Genomic DNA, 12,966 nt, shown 5'->3' with positions numbered 1-12,966 from the left:
AAGGTGCCTATCCAGAAATAGAAAATGAGCATTTTTTATTCTGTCTCTTGCATAAATACACTTTAGATATCCGATACTGTGCAACTCTTCAAGCCTTAGCACGTATTGCCAGATGGCAACAGGGACTTGCTCCTGACTGACAAACTGTGCTAAAATGTGATTAGACCGAGTAGTGGTAGTGTAGCTTTGTAGGTAAGGTCTGACAGGGGCTTCAGTTCTCTTCCTTTTCTTCCTATTTAAATTTACAGTGGTTGTTAATGCCCAGACTGTGTGAAATTTGTACATGTCATCTGCCCAGTATCAGCCCAGAAGAATTGCTGGGTTATATTCTGGAAAGTAAAAAGATCTTCCAAAAGAACAGCGCAGAGAAGGCCAGCTCTTAGTCACCTCCCTGCTGCTAGAAGGGCAAAAGCATAACATCTTCTGTAGTGAGAGAGACGGTAGTGCTGTATGTCTGAAGTCTTCCTGTTCCTTCTGCTACATCAGTGGCCAACCTTTCTTTCTCTCCAAGATGCTCGCTGAAACATATGATGTAGCACCATGAGACGTGTGTCTGTTGTCTCGGAGGCACAAAAGGGGAGGGAATACAGAGGGGCTGACTACAGCAGCTCACTTGAGGGCATCCCACTCCAGGGTGGGACAAGTGGTGGCTGAACATGCCTGTGTCAGGCCTAAACAGCTTCTGATGGCGCCTTTCCTCCTGCAGTCAAGTAATTCAGCAAAACCAGCCCATGTACTGGCAGAGCACTGCTGACGATGGCACAGCTCTAACCTGGGATGCCCACTTGAACTCTTTGTGGTTTTCAAAGTCCTAGGTTTGCCACCCATCCTAACTTGGTTTCCCCAGGCAGTAAGATGCAGTAGATAAGTATTGCTTCTGTGGTGTGAGGAGCCTAAGTCAACCTCCGTGAACAGTGATCATTAAGAGGAGGAGAAAAAAAACCCCACAGCCAGAAAGCACTTCATTCAGAGGGCTGTGATCTGCTGAAGCTGCAAGGCTAAACATCTGATGATTTTAACAGGGTGGAATGAAGATAAGGAGCTCTCCTGAAGGGTCTTTGGTTCTGGAGCTGACCTTTCCTCTCTATTAGTCCTCACTACAGCACAGACTGTCTTGTCTTCAAAACATCTTCAAACACTTTTCTTTCCATTTTTTTGGCAGTGGTAATTAACCAGATTTTTAAGATTTTTCTCTGATGGTGATATGGATCATATTAGTAAATTGAACATTCTTATTAATAATGGTGTCCAATACTTACATGTCCAGATGGACACATTATAAGTACAAACAAATAATTGCAAATTGTGAATATAAGCTGCATGCAGATTCTCCTCTTTGTTTTGCATTTATATCTACAAATTCTACTCCATCAAAATACTGGATGGAAAGATTGTAGAGTAGTTTACTTAAGATCAGCATAGTGTACTGCAGCTTTCCTTTCCATAATCTTTTAACTTGGTTTTCATACTGCTTGCGCTATTTTTAGAAAACTGGTGAAGTGTCTTGTCTTCCCCCCACCTTGGATACCCCTGCTCTTCTCTCTTTTCCTTTAGCATGACAAACGATAAAGCTGTAAGGCACCTCTGATGGTGAAGAAACTCAAACACTGAAATGTATTTTTCCAGAAATCACTTTTTTTACTGCTCTGCTTCTTATGGTGGTAATAGAAACTACTACTAGAGTTTGGATATGGGCTGTTACCAGGCTTCTGTGCTTTGGCCTGGCTGGGTTATCCCTTGCAGTTATCATTTTGCATAGATTGGGAATCTGTTATTCATTCTGTTCACAAACGGTGAAAAGACCAGATGAGCAGCTTCTAAGCAGCACTCACTTCATCTCTTGCTGGGTCTTTACTCTGTGAGGAACACAAACAAGGACTAAGGCTGAGATAATGCTGATAGTGTAGAGGACTGTCAAAGAGGAATTCATAGATACAATAAGGTTGGACTGGCTTTCTGTAGGGCTGGACTCTGTTTCCCTAAGAGTCCTTAGCTGTAAGAACATTGGGGTCAGCAAGCTAGTCTGTCCAAGGAAATCACTTTGCAGCAAGTTAAGTTTGAAATTATGGTGCAATGGAAACCCTGCTCTAACTACTTATTCAGTATTTTTTAAATAAGGGGTAGTCTCCTTTGCTTTCAATGCAAAGTAATTTATCTTGTGGGAAGAAACCCTCAGCAAGTACTAAGAGTGTCTGCACACAAAGCTAGTGTGGAGGCCTAACTTCCCGCCGTGTAAAGAAGACGTGCATCTTCAGCCTCCTCTATAAACCCTTCCCCTAGAAGAGAAAGTCTCTAAGGAACTCCATGTTGGTCACTTTGCAAAGTTTCTTGTAAACTCTCTCCAACTTTTATAGGGGTCATTGAGACTATTATATAGCATTGATATAATCTTAAACAAGCTGGGTAATATGCCTAATTCTCTACTGGCTTGCATCCTGAGTAGTCATTGACATCTCCACAAAGAGAGTGCCACTTAAGAATTCTCCACTTCCCTAGAACAGTGATAGGGTTTTGCAGTCACTCGCACCAAGAGTAAATGAGTGAATAGTGCGTAAAGCAGGAGAAAGTCACCCTTCCTTTTTTTTGCCGTTGTGTGACAGAGAGAGTCAGTGGGCCAAAATCTAGACTTAATTTCCCCACTAGAAAATTGCGATAACTATGCCTATATAATTGCAATTTCCATCCAAGTTAAAACTTGACTTTACCCTTCTTACAAATTACCATCCAAATCAGGGTATGAACAGTTGGCATAAACAGAACCACTTGTAATGATGGTTTAAATGATTTAGTTTTGGAGTCCTTCGTGCAGCAGTTAAAAGTAGACTCAAACCAGTCTTCAACAGAGTGACTTTCATGTCCATTTATCTTATTTCATTTCTGATAATTTATTTTTCTTCATTTAAAGTAACTCATGTTTATTTGGATACAGCAAACTAGGATCAGGCCCCCCCATATCCAAGAAGTAAATCATTCCATCTTGGAAAAGTCAGTTATGGGCTACTTCTGTGATTTCTTGCCACTAGAAACCTTATCCACTAGTGTGAGCAGTTGTAGTGCCATTAAAGATAGGACAATACAGCTTAACAGGATTGGGCCTGTAGTTCACCAGGAGCAATAAATCTTGCTATATTCATTGCCTGAGATCATTTGGAGGTACGATACTTGGGGTTTGGTTCATGAGGTTATGGAACAGATTAGGGAAGCACCGACTCTTACTGTTTCAACCACTGATTGAGGTGGGAAGGGAGTGGGAGCTTTAGCTGAACTTTCATCTCCTGGGCTGCTATTAGCTTTTTAAACCCAGGATACTAACAACTTCTCCAAAAGGTCTAAACACTGATTAGCGTGTAGGCGACTCCTGCTGAGGATGCTCACAAACAGGAGAGTATATCGAGGCAGAGAAGCATGAATTTGTCCATATAGAAAGTGAGCTGGTGCTTCTAGAGTGCGAAAGGATGGTGCAGAGCAGAACTTTTACAGCTCCACGCACCCTGTGCATACACATATAGCTTTTACATAAAGAGACAAAGATATCTTTATCCGCACAACAGATAGACAAACAGACTGACTGACTTCAAACTTGCACTTTCAGTAGGGATTTTTTTCCCCCCATCTCCGGGTACTGCTTTTCAAAATTGCCTGAGGCTACAGTACAGCACCTCAGATCCCCAAGGCCCATTGCCTGGCTCCTAATAGCCACTCTCCATCTGTGTCACATGAACAGCTGATGAGATAGCTCCAGTGTCTGTATTTTGGAGAGCATATCCACCCAGGTTAAAATGCTGGGGTTGCCAAGGAGCAGTCAGAAGCCATTAGTGTTTGTGAGAATTTGCCTTGCAGCAGTTCCTTGGCATAGTGGAAAGCGTGTGTGTGTGTGTGTGTGTGTGCGCGTGCGTGCGTGCGTGTGAGAGAGAGAGGGGTAGGGTGGAATATATGGGGGGGGGGAGAGAGCCACGGGAAGGAGTGCTTTCTAAATAACCAACATCTTGCAAAAGTGAACAGTTGGTTACAGCGTTTAGGGCTTCCATAATCTCTTCGATTAGTTTGCTGTGATTCGACTCTCCTTTCTCTATCGTTAACAGCAACAAACAATACCAAAAAAAAAAAAAAAGAAAAGAGCATGAGAGAGAGCAGTGACTTCAGGGTCTTGCTCTGGTGTTTGGGCAGATGGAAAGGAGCTGCTCTGCCTTGGGGCAGGGTGGTTGTAATGAAGTGGCCTGTCAGTCTGTAAATAGTGAGGGTCATCTCTTCCATGTGATGGAGGGTATCACATTGCAGTGAAAATGGAAATGTCAATAAAATTAATCTGCCAGCTCTTTGCTGTGGCTTTCTCTGTCTCTCCGGTCCAAAAGGGTTGGTTTTTCAGAGGGGAGGCAGCAGAAGAAGGGTGATCTGGCACGGGAGGGAAGATGGAGCTGAAATGCAAGTTTTGAAGCAAATGGACTGTATGTAGCAGCAACGTATTTCGTTTAGTAGCACTACAGAGCTAGACAAGGCTATAGGAATTAGCTCGTGAATCTATAGCATTCCTCAGGAAGCTATGGAGCGTCTAGCTCAGGCTACATTGAGCACAGAGTTTATTGTTTTAGGCTTTCTTGGACAAGGTTTTTACTTAGCATGGGATTTATGGCATTTACTGCTAATGAATGTCTATTCTTAAATTACAAAAACCACCGTCTCAGCACAATTCCCAGATGTCCTTCCAGGACCTCGGCTTCTTAAACACCAGCAGGGAGCATAAACTCTCCACTTCTCTGTTTTCCTCTTTCGTGTGGCTCCGGGCTAATGATGTGTAAGGAAAACACAGCAATCTATAAAGTCTCAGTGCTGTCCCAGTATTCTTCATTTATTTTGCATTTGATTATGCCACAAGTCGGATCTTGTTTCTTTCCTTTTTTTAAAGTTATTAGTTCAAATATTAATGTAGGAATATGGCATATATTGCTGCTCTTGATTGATGCCTTCCCAAAAACAGGAAGACGTGCTCGTATGAATTTTAAGAAAGTAGGGGTCCTGCAATGCCTTGCCAGAAGAGTTTTTCAGATACATAATTTAGATGCCCTCCAGGCAGGCTTTCAAGGCATTTTTGCTGGAGGGCAAGAAAAAATAACTATGACTGTTAAAAGTAAATGATTTTTGCTAATGCACAATTAATGCCAGGGAAAAGCACAGAAGAGAAAGATGTTGATGGAAAGTTCTGATTAAGTGAGAGCTCTACCTTGATGTGCATCTTTTTTTTTTAATGATAATAATCACTGATGCAGAGATGTAGAAGTTTTCACGTCATGCAAATGCTGTATGCAGGGTCATACTAGGTGTACATGTTTGTGCGTGCGTATGTATGTGTGTTGGGAGGTGATGGTTATGGGGAGGGGCTCATCTGACAGTGTGTTATGTGCACTGAACGGTGACATGGTTACTGCCACCTCTGCAGAGGGCCTCAAATATATAGACTACAGAACATTTAACTTGATTACTTATAGTACATATTCAGAGCGGTTGTAGGGATGCATTTGCAGCGAATGGGTTTTCTTGTGGCAGGTTTTCCCACATTGAGTCCTGTAATTGACAAAGAGCTATTGCACTATGTCAAGCACACAATTATAATTGAATTAATGATATATGCATGTGTGAAACGCAAAATTAGTATTTGGAGAGACATGGTTTCTAATTTTTACATATTTGTATCAGCACTTATATATAATGAGAAACTGTATGTGCCTGATCTAGCAAATCCAAATAAAACCGTGGTAGCGTCTTGGTAATTAATGATACTTTTTGGCTTCTATATTTTGTTCATTAAATGTCTCCTCCTTCCTGTTTTTCTCTTTGTTGTAGGAGATGGTTTAGACAACAGTGTAGCCTCACCTGGTACAGGGGATGACGATGACCCAGACAAGGACAAAAAGCGTCAGAAGAAAAGAGGCATTTTCCCCAAAGTAGCAACAAATATCATGAGAGCGTGGCTTTTCCAGCATCTCACAGTAAGTGGTGCCCAAAACCAAAATAGATTTCTATTCATGTGCCTAATGAGGTTTATTCATCGTTATTAGAAATCAATTGTCCCCATAATTTCTGAACCACTATTAGGGTTCAATAGTTGTTGGGTTTTTTTTTTTCTTTTCTTCTAGATTTTTTTTTTTCTTGGCTCTTGGAATCATGACAAATCTGAAGGAAATCTATCTCTCTATATTTTTATATATATATGCACACATACATGCCTATAGACAGACAGAGAGAGTACAAAGCCCTAGCATGGAACGACACCTTTGTATAAAGTAACCATTTTTGGCTTTGAACTATTCAAAATGTTCCTAAGGACAAAAAAGGGGGTTTCTAGCTTTAGTGTATATAAAGCTCTGCCTTCTGGATTCTTTACTGCTGGCCTCTGTTTACCCAAACTTCATATGTATGTGGTGGAAGAGAGAGCCCCGGTCTGTATGTACTGACATGCACTGTGGATGTTAGAGCTAAGTCAAAGCAGCAGCTTGCAAACTTGTCATTGTTACTTTTTGTGAGAAATACAGAAGGCTTCCAGGTTCCCTAATTCTTCAGTTGTGTAACAGAGAGAATAAGCACCTTTTTACCTTCTCTTCAAGTCCATTCTGTTAAAAGCTAGCCATATTCACATTTGGGGGAGAGAGATTAAACATGTGAAAAAGCAGTGCTTTCTACAGGTTATCTTTATCCTCCTGCTTGCAATTGGTTTTATGTGTTGGTGTTCTGTTGACTATTACAGCTTCACTTAGGCATCAAAACACAGCTCTATAGAAAACTTAGTAACCCTCTTTGTAGTTTGCTTCATGTGGGAAATAATGGAAACTGGTAAAATTATCAATTGATTTTCCTCTTCCTCTCACTGTAAAATTGTTTCTCACTTGGTAAGGCTTAAAATGCTAACTGTTATTAACTACCTCCTCTTCTACCAAAGTTTTATAAATTTCCACGGCAGCTGATGTTGGTTACAGTGTAATGATTTCAGGACAAGGTACCCGATTTATTTATGATAGGGACTATTGAACTGCTCTGCTAGCAGCACAGCTAAAGGGGGGAGCGATAGATCCACAATTCTAAACCATCATTTTGATGTAAGGACATTAGTAGCAAACTAAGGTGCATTGATCTGGCCTGTGGGGTCAGGATTAGCTGGAATAGCCAGTGTCTCTGCTGGAGTAGTGGTTATTCCTGCCTCCCAGCTATGGCCATTTCAAAGGTCAGGTGCCCTGTACCCACTTGGCTCAGAGGAATTAGACAGAACATGAGTCTCTGGGCTGATTACTTAACCAAAGACAAAATAATGAGTCCTAAGCAAATACTGACTAATTGAAAGGGCTGTAAATCCATTACATATTGGTCAGGGATAATCAGGAGTATTTAATCACTTTTATCTATTCAAGAGCACTGAAGCTGCAACAGCAAAGCCCTGAACCTTGCCATGTGCTTATTATTCTCATCATTATCAAAATTACTTCACAGCTGTTCTTTGCTACATCACCTCAGCTGGAGATTTACTAACCTGTAAAATGTTTTTAATTTGGAAGTCGAGTGAGTGTGAGTAGAGGGTTTTTCATTTAGCTGTAGGGTATCTTTAGAGGAGTAGTACAGGCAGACAGCAAAAAGCAGGGCCACAGATAAACCAGTTTGTTTTGTACACGACTCTGTGTTAACTCCTCTTACGAAATTTGTGATATCTTGTTCTTTTCTCCCTGCCTTCCTTTCTCACGTGCTCCTTGAAAACATTTGACACAAGCTTATTAAACAGTCAACTGCCTCTTGCTTCTCTTGAGGAAAGTCCTCCTGGCTTTTTGAAATCCCTTTTCCTTGTTTCCATCCTCTCTCTCCTGACCCTCTCCATCCTGCATGAATGAGGAAATTTGCCATCACTGGTAAGGATGGCCTCGCAAAAATCAAATTAAATGAACACAAAAAAGCCCCAAACCTTTTACCATCCAAGCTTTAATGAGTTTGCAGGTGTTGAAAGATTTACTGTGCTGTAATTCTCAGACCTGCAAACTGATAATGGAGACCCCTGACCAGTGCAATGTAAATTCAGAAAGATTCTTGCCATAAACACATGCAGGGAAGGAAGAGAACTCCTTTCTTTTAAAGATCTCGCACTTTTTCTCAAATTAGCTTGTCCATTCAAAGTGCAACGCTGGCTGAGCCAGAACGGGAGAATCCGTGATGTACAATTTTATTGTTTCAAGTAAATATCTTTACAATGGCGTTCCATGATTCAATGGACATTCCTTCATTACTACTCTAACCTTATTTCAAATTGGTTTGTTCCTCCTTTGTGTTGTATGACCTGTTCTTGTATTACAATAATCCCCTGATGTACCCTTTTTTCTTTCTCTTTTTTTTTTTAAAGAAACTAATTGAATTATCTCATTATTTTAATTTGTTAAGCAAATGTATTTTACATCTCAGGATGTGTTCTTAAAGAAGGAGCTGCTTAGGCTTTGCCCCCTGAATGGGCCATTGGTACATTTTGACATTCATGCATTCATTAAGGAGAGGAACATAAAAGAGCTCTGGTTGTATTTTTTTTTTCAAACACCCAACCAGCATGGAGCAACTTTTCCATAAGCCACAGGGGTCTCTCTACATATGTTCTCAACTGCAAGCCATTGTCACCTATTCTGAATACCTCAAAAGGACAAATAAAATACTAAAGGCCAACTGTAGCAATTGTTAGCTGTTAGTCTCAATATGACAAAAATCATTAACCTCTGGTTTCCCTGGAAGGAGAGGCAGTGGCAGTCCATCTCTTCTGGCGTGGATTAAACCTGAAATTCCTTTAGACTCTCAAATTGAAAGAGAGTAACTCGGTTCTGACTAATTGTATTTACTTACGATTTTAAATGAAATGCTATTTTTCCCCTTTATTCAATCAGTTTGCAAACTCCTAAGGTAGCTGATTTTAAAAATTGAATTGCCTAAGTGGCTTTTTTGGAGAGACAGGCACTTGAACTCTGATGTAGAATGAATGTATCTGACAGGCTGTGTCTTTCAAAACAATTTCTAACCCCTATCGTGGCTTCCATTTTGCAGTAACATTAATTATATTTGAAATAGGATACACATGCGTGTTTTTATTGTTGGAAATCAAATGCAAGGAGTAGGAGCTTCTGTCATGTTCTTGTTCACTTACTGAGCTCTGTCTTACATTTGGAATTACAACCGTACCGGAAGATGAAAGATCTGAGGATGAATTGGTTGGAAATGTGTATGCTTTTTCTGGATAATATCCAGTGTTTAAGAAAGTAGAGGAAATCCTAGTCTAGTAGTATAAGCTTTTCAATAGTACATAAAGCTTACGACATCAGAAAGGTAAACCTGACATTAAGGCTGTTTTTATTTGAGTTCAAAGGTGGTTAAAGAAAAGAAACAGCAAGAAATCTGACCCAAGCCGAGAGTTTATTCATAGCTTTGGAAGACTCCTTTTCCTCTATGCCAAGGAGTCCTTAGTACACTCAATTAGCCTCTCAGACATCTCTGCTTTCCTCCCTCAAGTGCTCCCCTATTTGCCCTGCAAAGAACATATTTGATCGCAAAGTGAAAACAGGAAGTGCTCAAATGTATAGACACCTCTAGTTTACACCAGTGTTGAGATTAGGATTTCTTACCAGCAGCTATACAGAGCTGGCCCCCCTCCTCCTGTGCCCTTTTGAAGGATGGAGGACCTTTAAAATGTATGTACATAATCAGAAGAGAGCAAAGTTATAAAGGAAGTAATTATACCACTCCATGGACTTGTACTTGTGGTAGTTCATCCCTTTCTGCAGTACAGCCTATCAAGGACGACCCTTTTGCTACGTTCAACTTTTTTTCCCCTTCTTTTACAGAGCTGGTAGAACAGAGACACATTTATTCTTTGGCACTTACCTGGAGTGATGCCCTTTGTTAAAATTCTATTTTGGTTCTTTCTTTTGTTACAGCCTGTAAGAAGATGTGTATCATAACTAAACGTACCAGATATACCAATGGTAGCCCACAGATGAAATCTTTTTTATGACAGTGCCAGATTCCCAGCTGATGGTATTTGGGATGCCTCCCCTGAAGTCAGTGGAGTTGAGCTGGTTTTTTTTCCTTTTTTTGCTAGCTGAAGTTCTGTCTCCTAACATTTGTTTGAACACTGTCATTTTAGCCTGATTTCCACAATCTTCTGGCTGAAAATCTTGCTCTTTACACAGCCTCTTGTACAGTAGATTTTGGTTTCATCTGCTTTGGTGTCAGGCTAGAGTAAGTTCTGTTGGAATGTGTTAAAATGAACGAGCCACAGCTTTTGTACTTACCTGAATTAATTTTCCTAACTTGCTGTAGTCAGGTGGCCAGATTGGATAATATGAATAGTCTTACTGAAACAGATTTTTTCTTTTCTGTATGTATGTGGGTGTCTCTGAGAATATAATGTATCTCTATCATATTTTGATGAATGGCTTACCAGGCTTTTTATATAGGGCACCTATTTTATTTATTCATTGGATTTGATTCTAGAGATGAATGTCATCAACCAAAGCCAATCTTGAAGCAAGCTTTCAGAACAGTTGAAACCACCCACCTTCATAAATGTCTCCTCCCATATCATGATTTTAACGATAATATGTAGAGTTAGGAACCTAGCTGGCTCTTGCGCTCCACACTGAACATCTTATTTCCATATCAAACACTAGAAGAACAGTCCCGATCCAGGAAAAGCATTCTTCATGTTGCTGTTTTTGCTGTACTTTAAGAAAAAAACAAAACCAAAACCGAAAACACAACAGACCTTGTCCAGTTAAAATGGTGACAAGAAGGCTGGGAAAGAAAACACAGGAATGTGAAGACATTCTGGTGAATTCCGGTGCTTGTGCTGGGCTGCACTGTACCGTGCTGTATACTCCCAGGGTGCACTGAGGAGACAGACGATGTCCTCTGGTTCTCCTGTAAAGTGACCTGCATGTGGGTTCATGTGGCTGCCATTTCCACCTCAGTGCACCATGTAGTCGGAAAGGTGGAGGAGCCTAAGGTAGAGTTTTATTCCCAGTCTGCTTTTTAGGCAGGGCTGACTGTATGCTGAGTTTGCAGCCAGGTGCCTGCTGGTGTAGGACAGACCCCTCAGACTGTACAAACACCTCCTGGTTGGAAGCACGTCCTGCAAAATAATATTGCGTTCATTTTTTAGCTGGGTAAACTTTGTGAGGTGAGGTTAAATGGTTTCACCCCAACGCTAAAGAAAAATCAGTATCTGGACGTTAAACTCCCATGACCTGCGGTCCTGTGGTCCTCAAGCTGATGGAGCTGTGCATCTTTGTACCCCAAAGTTGCTCTGGTCGCTCACCAGCGCGCCGGGCGCCCGCCGTTAGCATTTGCTTTTATTGCTGGAGGTAGCTTAGCCCTGCCTAATGTCACCGGCATCCCCCTCCTGTCCTGCCTGCCTGCGCTACGGCATCACCAGCCTGGACAGAATACAGCTGGCAATCTTTCTCAAAATGCCACTTCTGATCCCAGGCCAAAAGGTTTCAATCCTCTGAGTGCTCCTAGTCCTCAGCCACGAAATCAGTCCCCAAGATTTAGGAACAGACCGAACGTTCATATATGTTTTAAACGCCACAATCTTAAAAGAAAAGAGCTGAAATGGGGTGGGGGTGGGGCTTTGTTTGTTTTAAAAATGGAATCTGAGATTAGATCTGACATTTCTACATCCACCCCCTACAGAAGAGGGAACCCGGGGTCATGGGGTGTGTGGGCCTCAAAAGCTAGCTTTGTCTGGGAGTGGTTAATCTAATCATTGTTACATAGACATCTGTTATTTCTTCTGAAAAATTGATGCTTTTGTGACACAATGATCCATCTATTTAGTACAACAGCCCGAGTAATTAAATTAAAAAAAGAATATTTTTGCGGGAGCATGTATTATAAAACTGCCATACCTCCTCGTACCAGCGAAAGGGCTGGGAAGAGGGAGCGGGGGAGAGGGAGAGGAGAGCTTTAAGCCCTGCATTGTTTTCTGCTGGCTGGAGGAAAACATCTGTGAATTGTTTGAACTGAACCTTAGCAGGGACTGTCTGAATCTGTGTCATCTCTGTTTAATTTCAGGAAATGATGTCACAGTGCATTAAATAACAATGCTGCGTGATTTATTTTTACTTGTGGCTGGGTATTTTAGGGGGTCACCAAGGTTCAGGGCTGTCGGAGGGCTTCGGGCCCATTTGTCATGTGCTTATTTGTAGTTGGGACTGGATGTCAGCGCTCTCGTCACCCATGGCAACCTCCAGGACCGTGGGTTTGTTACAAAGCCTGTCTAGGGGAGAAAAAAACCTAAATATTCCGAACCGATCCGTCAAAAGACCTATTAGATAGTTATAGCCAGGCCTGCGTACTGTAGCTTCTGCCTCGATCAAACTTTCTGCACTCCCCCTTCTTCTGCAGAAGAATAGAGGACATAAGTCAATTCTGTCTGCCATCTGTCGCCTCTCTCCCCGCTCCTCAAATTAAAGAGACAGTCCGAAATTTAAATAATCGGATACAATCACAGGAAGCCCGCCTGGAAATTATTACATGTGCATTTGGGGGTTGGTGGGGGTTTTTTTGGTTTTTTTTTTTTTGACTTCTTGTTTTATTTTGAAGGGGGGGATCTTTATTGTACTTCTTTGGAGATCAAAATATGTTGTGTGTTTCAGCTTCAAAAATAGCATTCTGAGAAATACTGGATTTGCAGTGTCACTGAGTTGTTATCTAATAAGATTCCAAGTTATATATAGGGTGAAAGTCACACACACACATACACGCACACATGAAACAATCCCCAAATTGTGAATCCTGCAAGGGACGAGCAAATAAAAGGCACCACCCTTCCCCTCCGGCTCTCCCTTCTCTGTCATCCCCTTTCCCTCCCCAAATCCCTGGCAGGCTGAGGGGCTACAGCACTACCAGGACAATTTAGGCTCTTGAGCCTATCTGATGGTCCTTTTCCAGTCCTTT

At 41.5% G+C, this 12,966-nt stretch overlaps 1 protein-coding gene across 1 annotated transcript in view; it reads left to right on the top strand.

The window, feature by feature from the left end:
* Positions 1 to 12,966, top strand: part of MEIS2 (Meis homeobox 2) — a 177,923-nt gene that overhangs the window by 55,334 nt on the left and 109,623 nt on the right. Inside the window, exon 7 of the mRNA XM_035889783.1 lies at positions 5,839 to 5,984. Coding sequence (XP_035745676.1) covers positions 5,839 to 5,984 — 146 coding nt within the window. The remainder of the gene's footprint in view (positions 1 to 5,838; positions 5,985 to 12,966) is intronic.

The sequence above is a fragment of the Egretta garzetta genome, unplaced genomic scaffold, assembly GCF_000687185.1.
Source record: "Egretta garzetta isolate BGI_Z169 unplaced genomic scaffold, ASM68718v1 scaffold2, whole genome shotgun sequence".
Lineage (NCBI taxonomy): Eukaryota > Metazoa > Chordata > Aves > Pelecaniformes > Ardeidae > Egretta > Egretta garzetta.
This window is presented reverse-complemented; position numbering and strand designations above follow the sequence as displayed.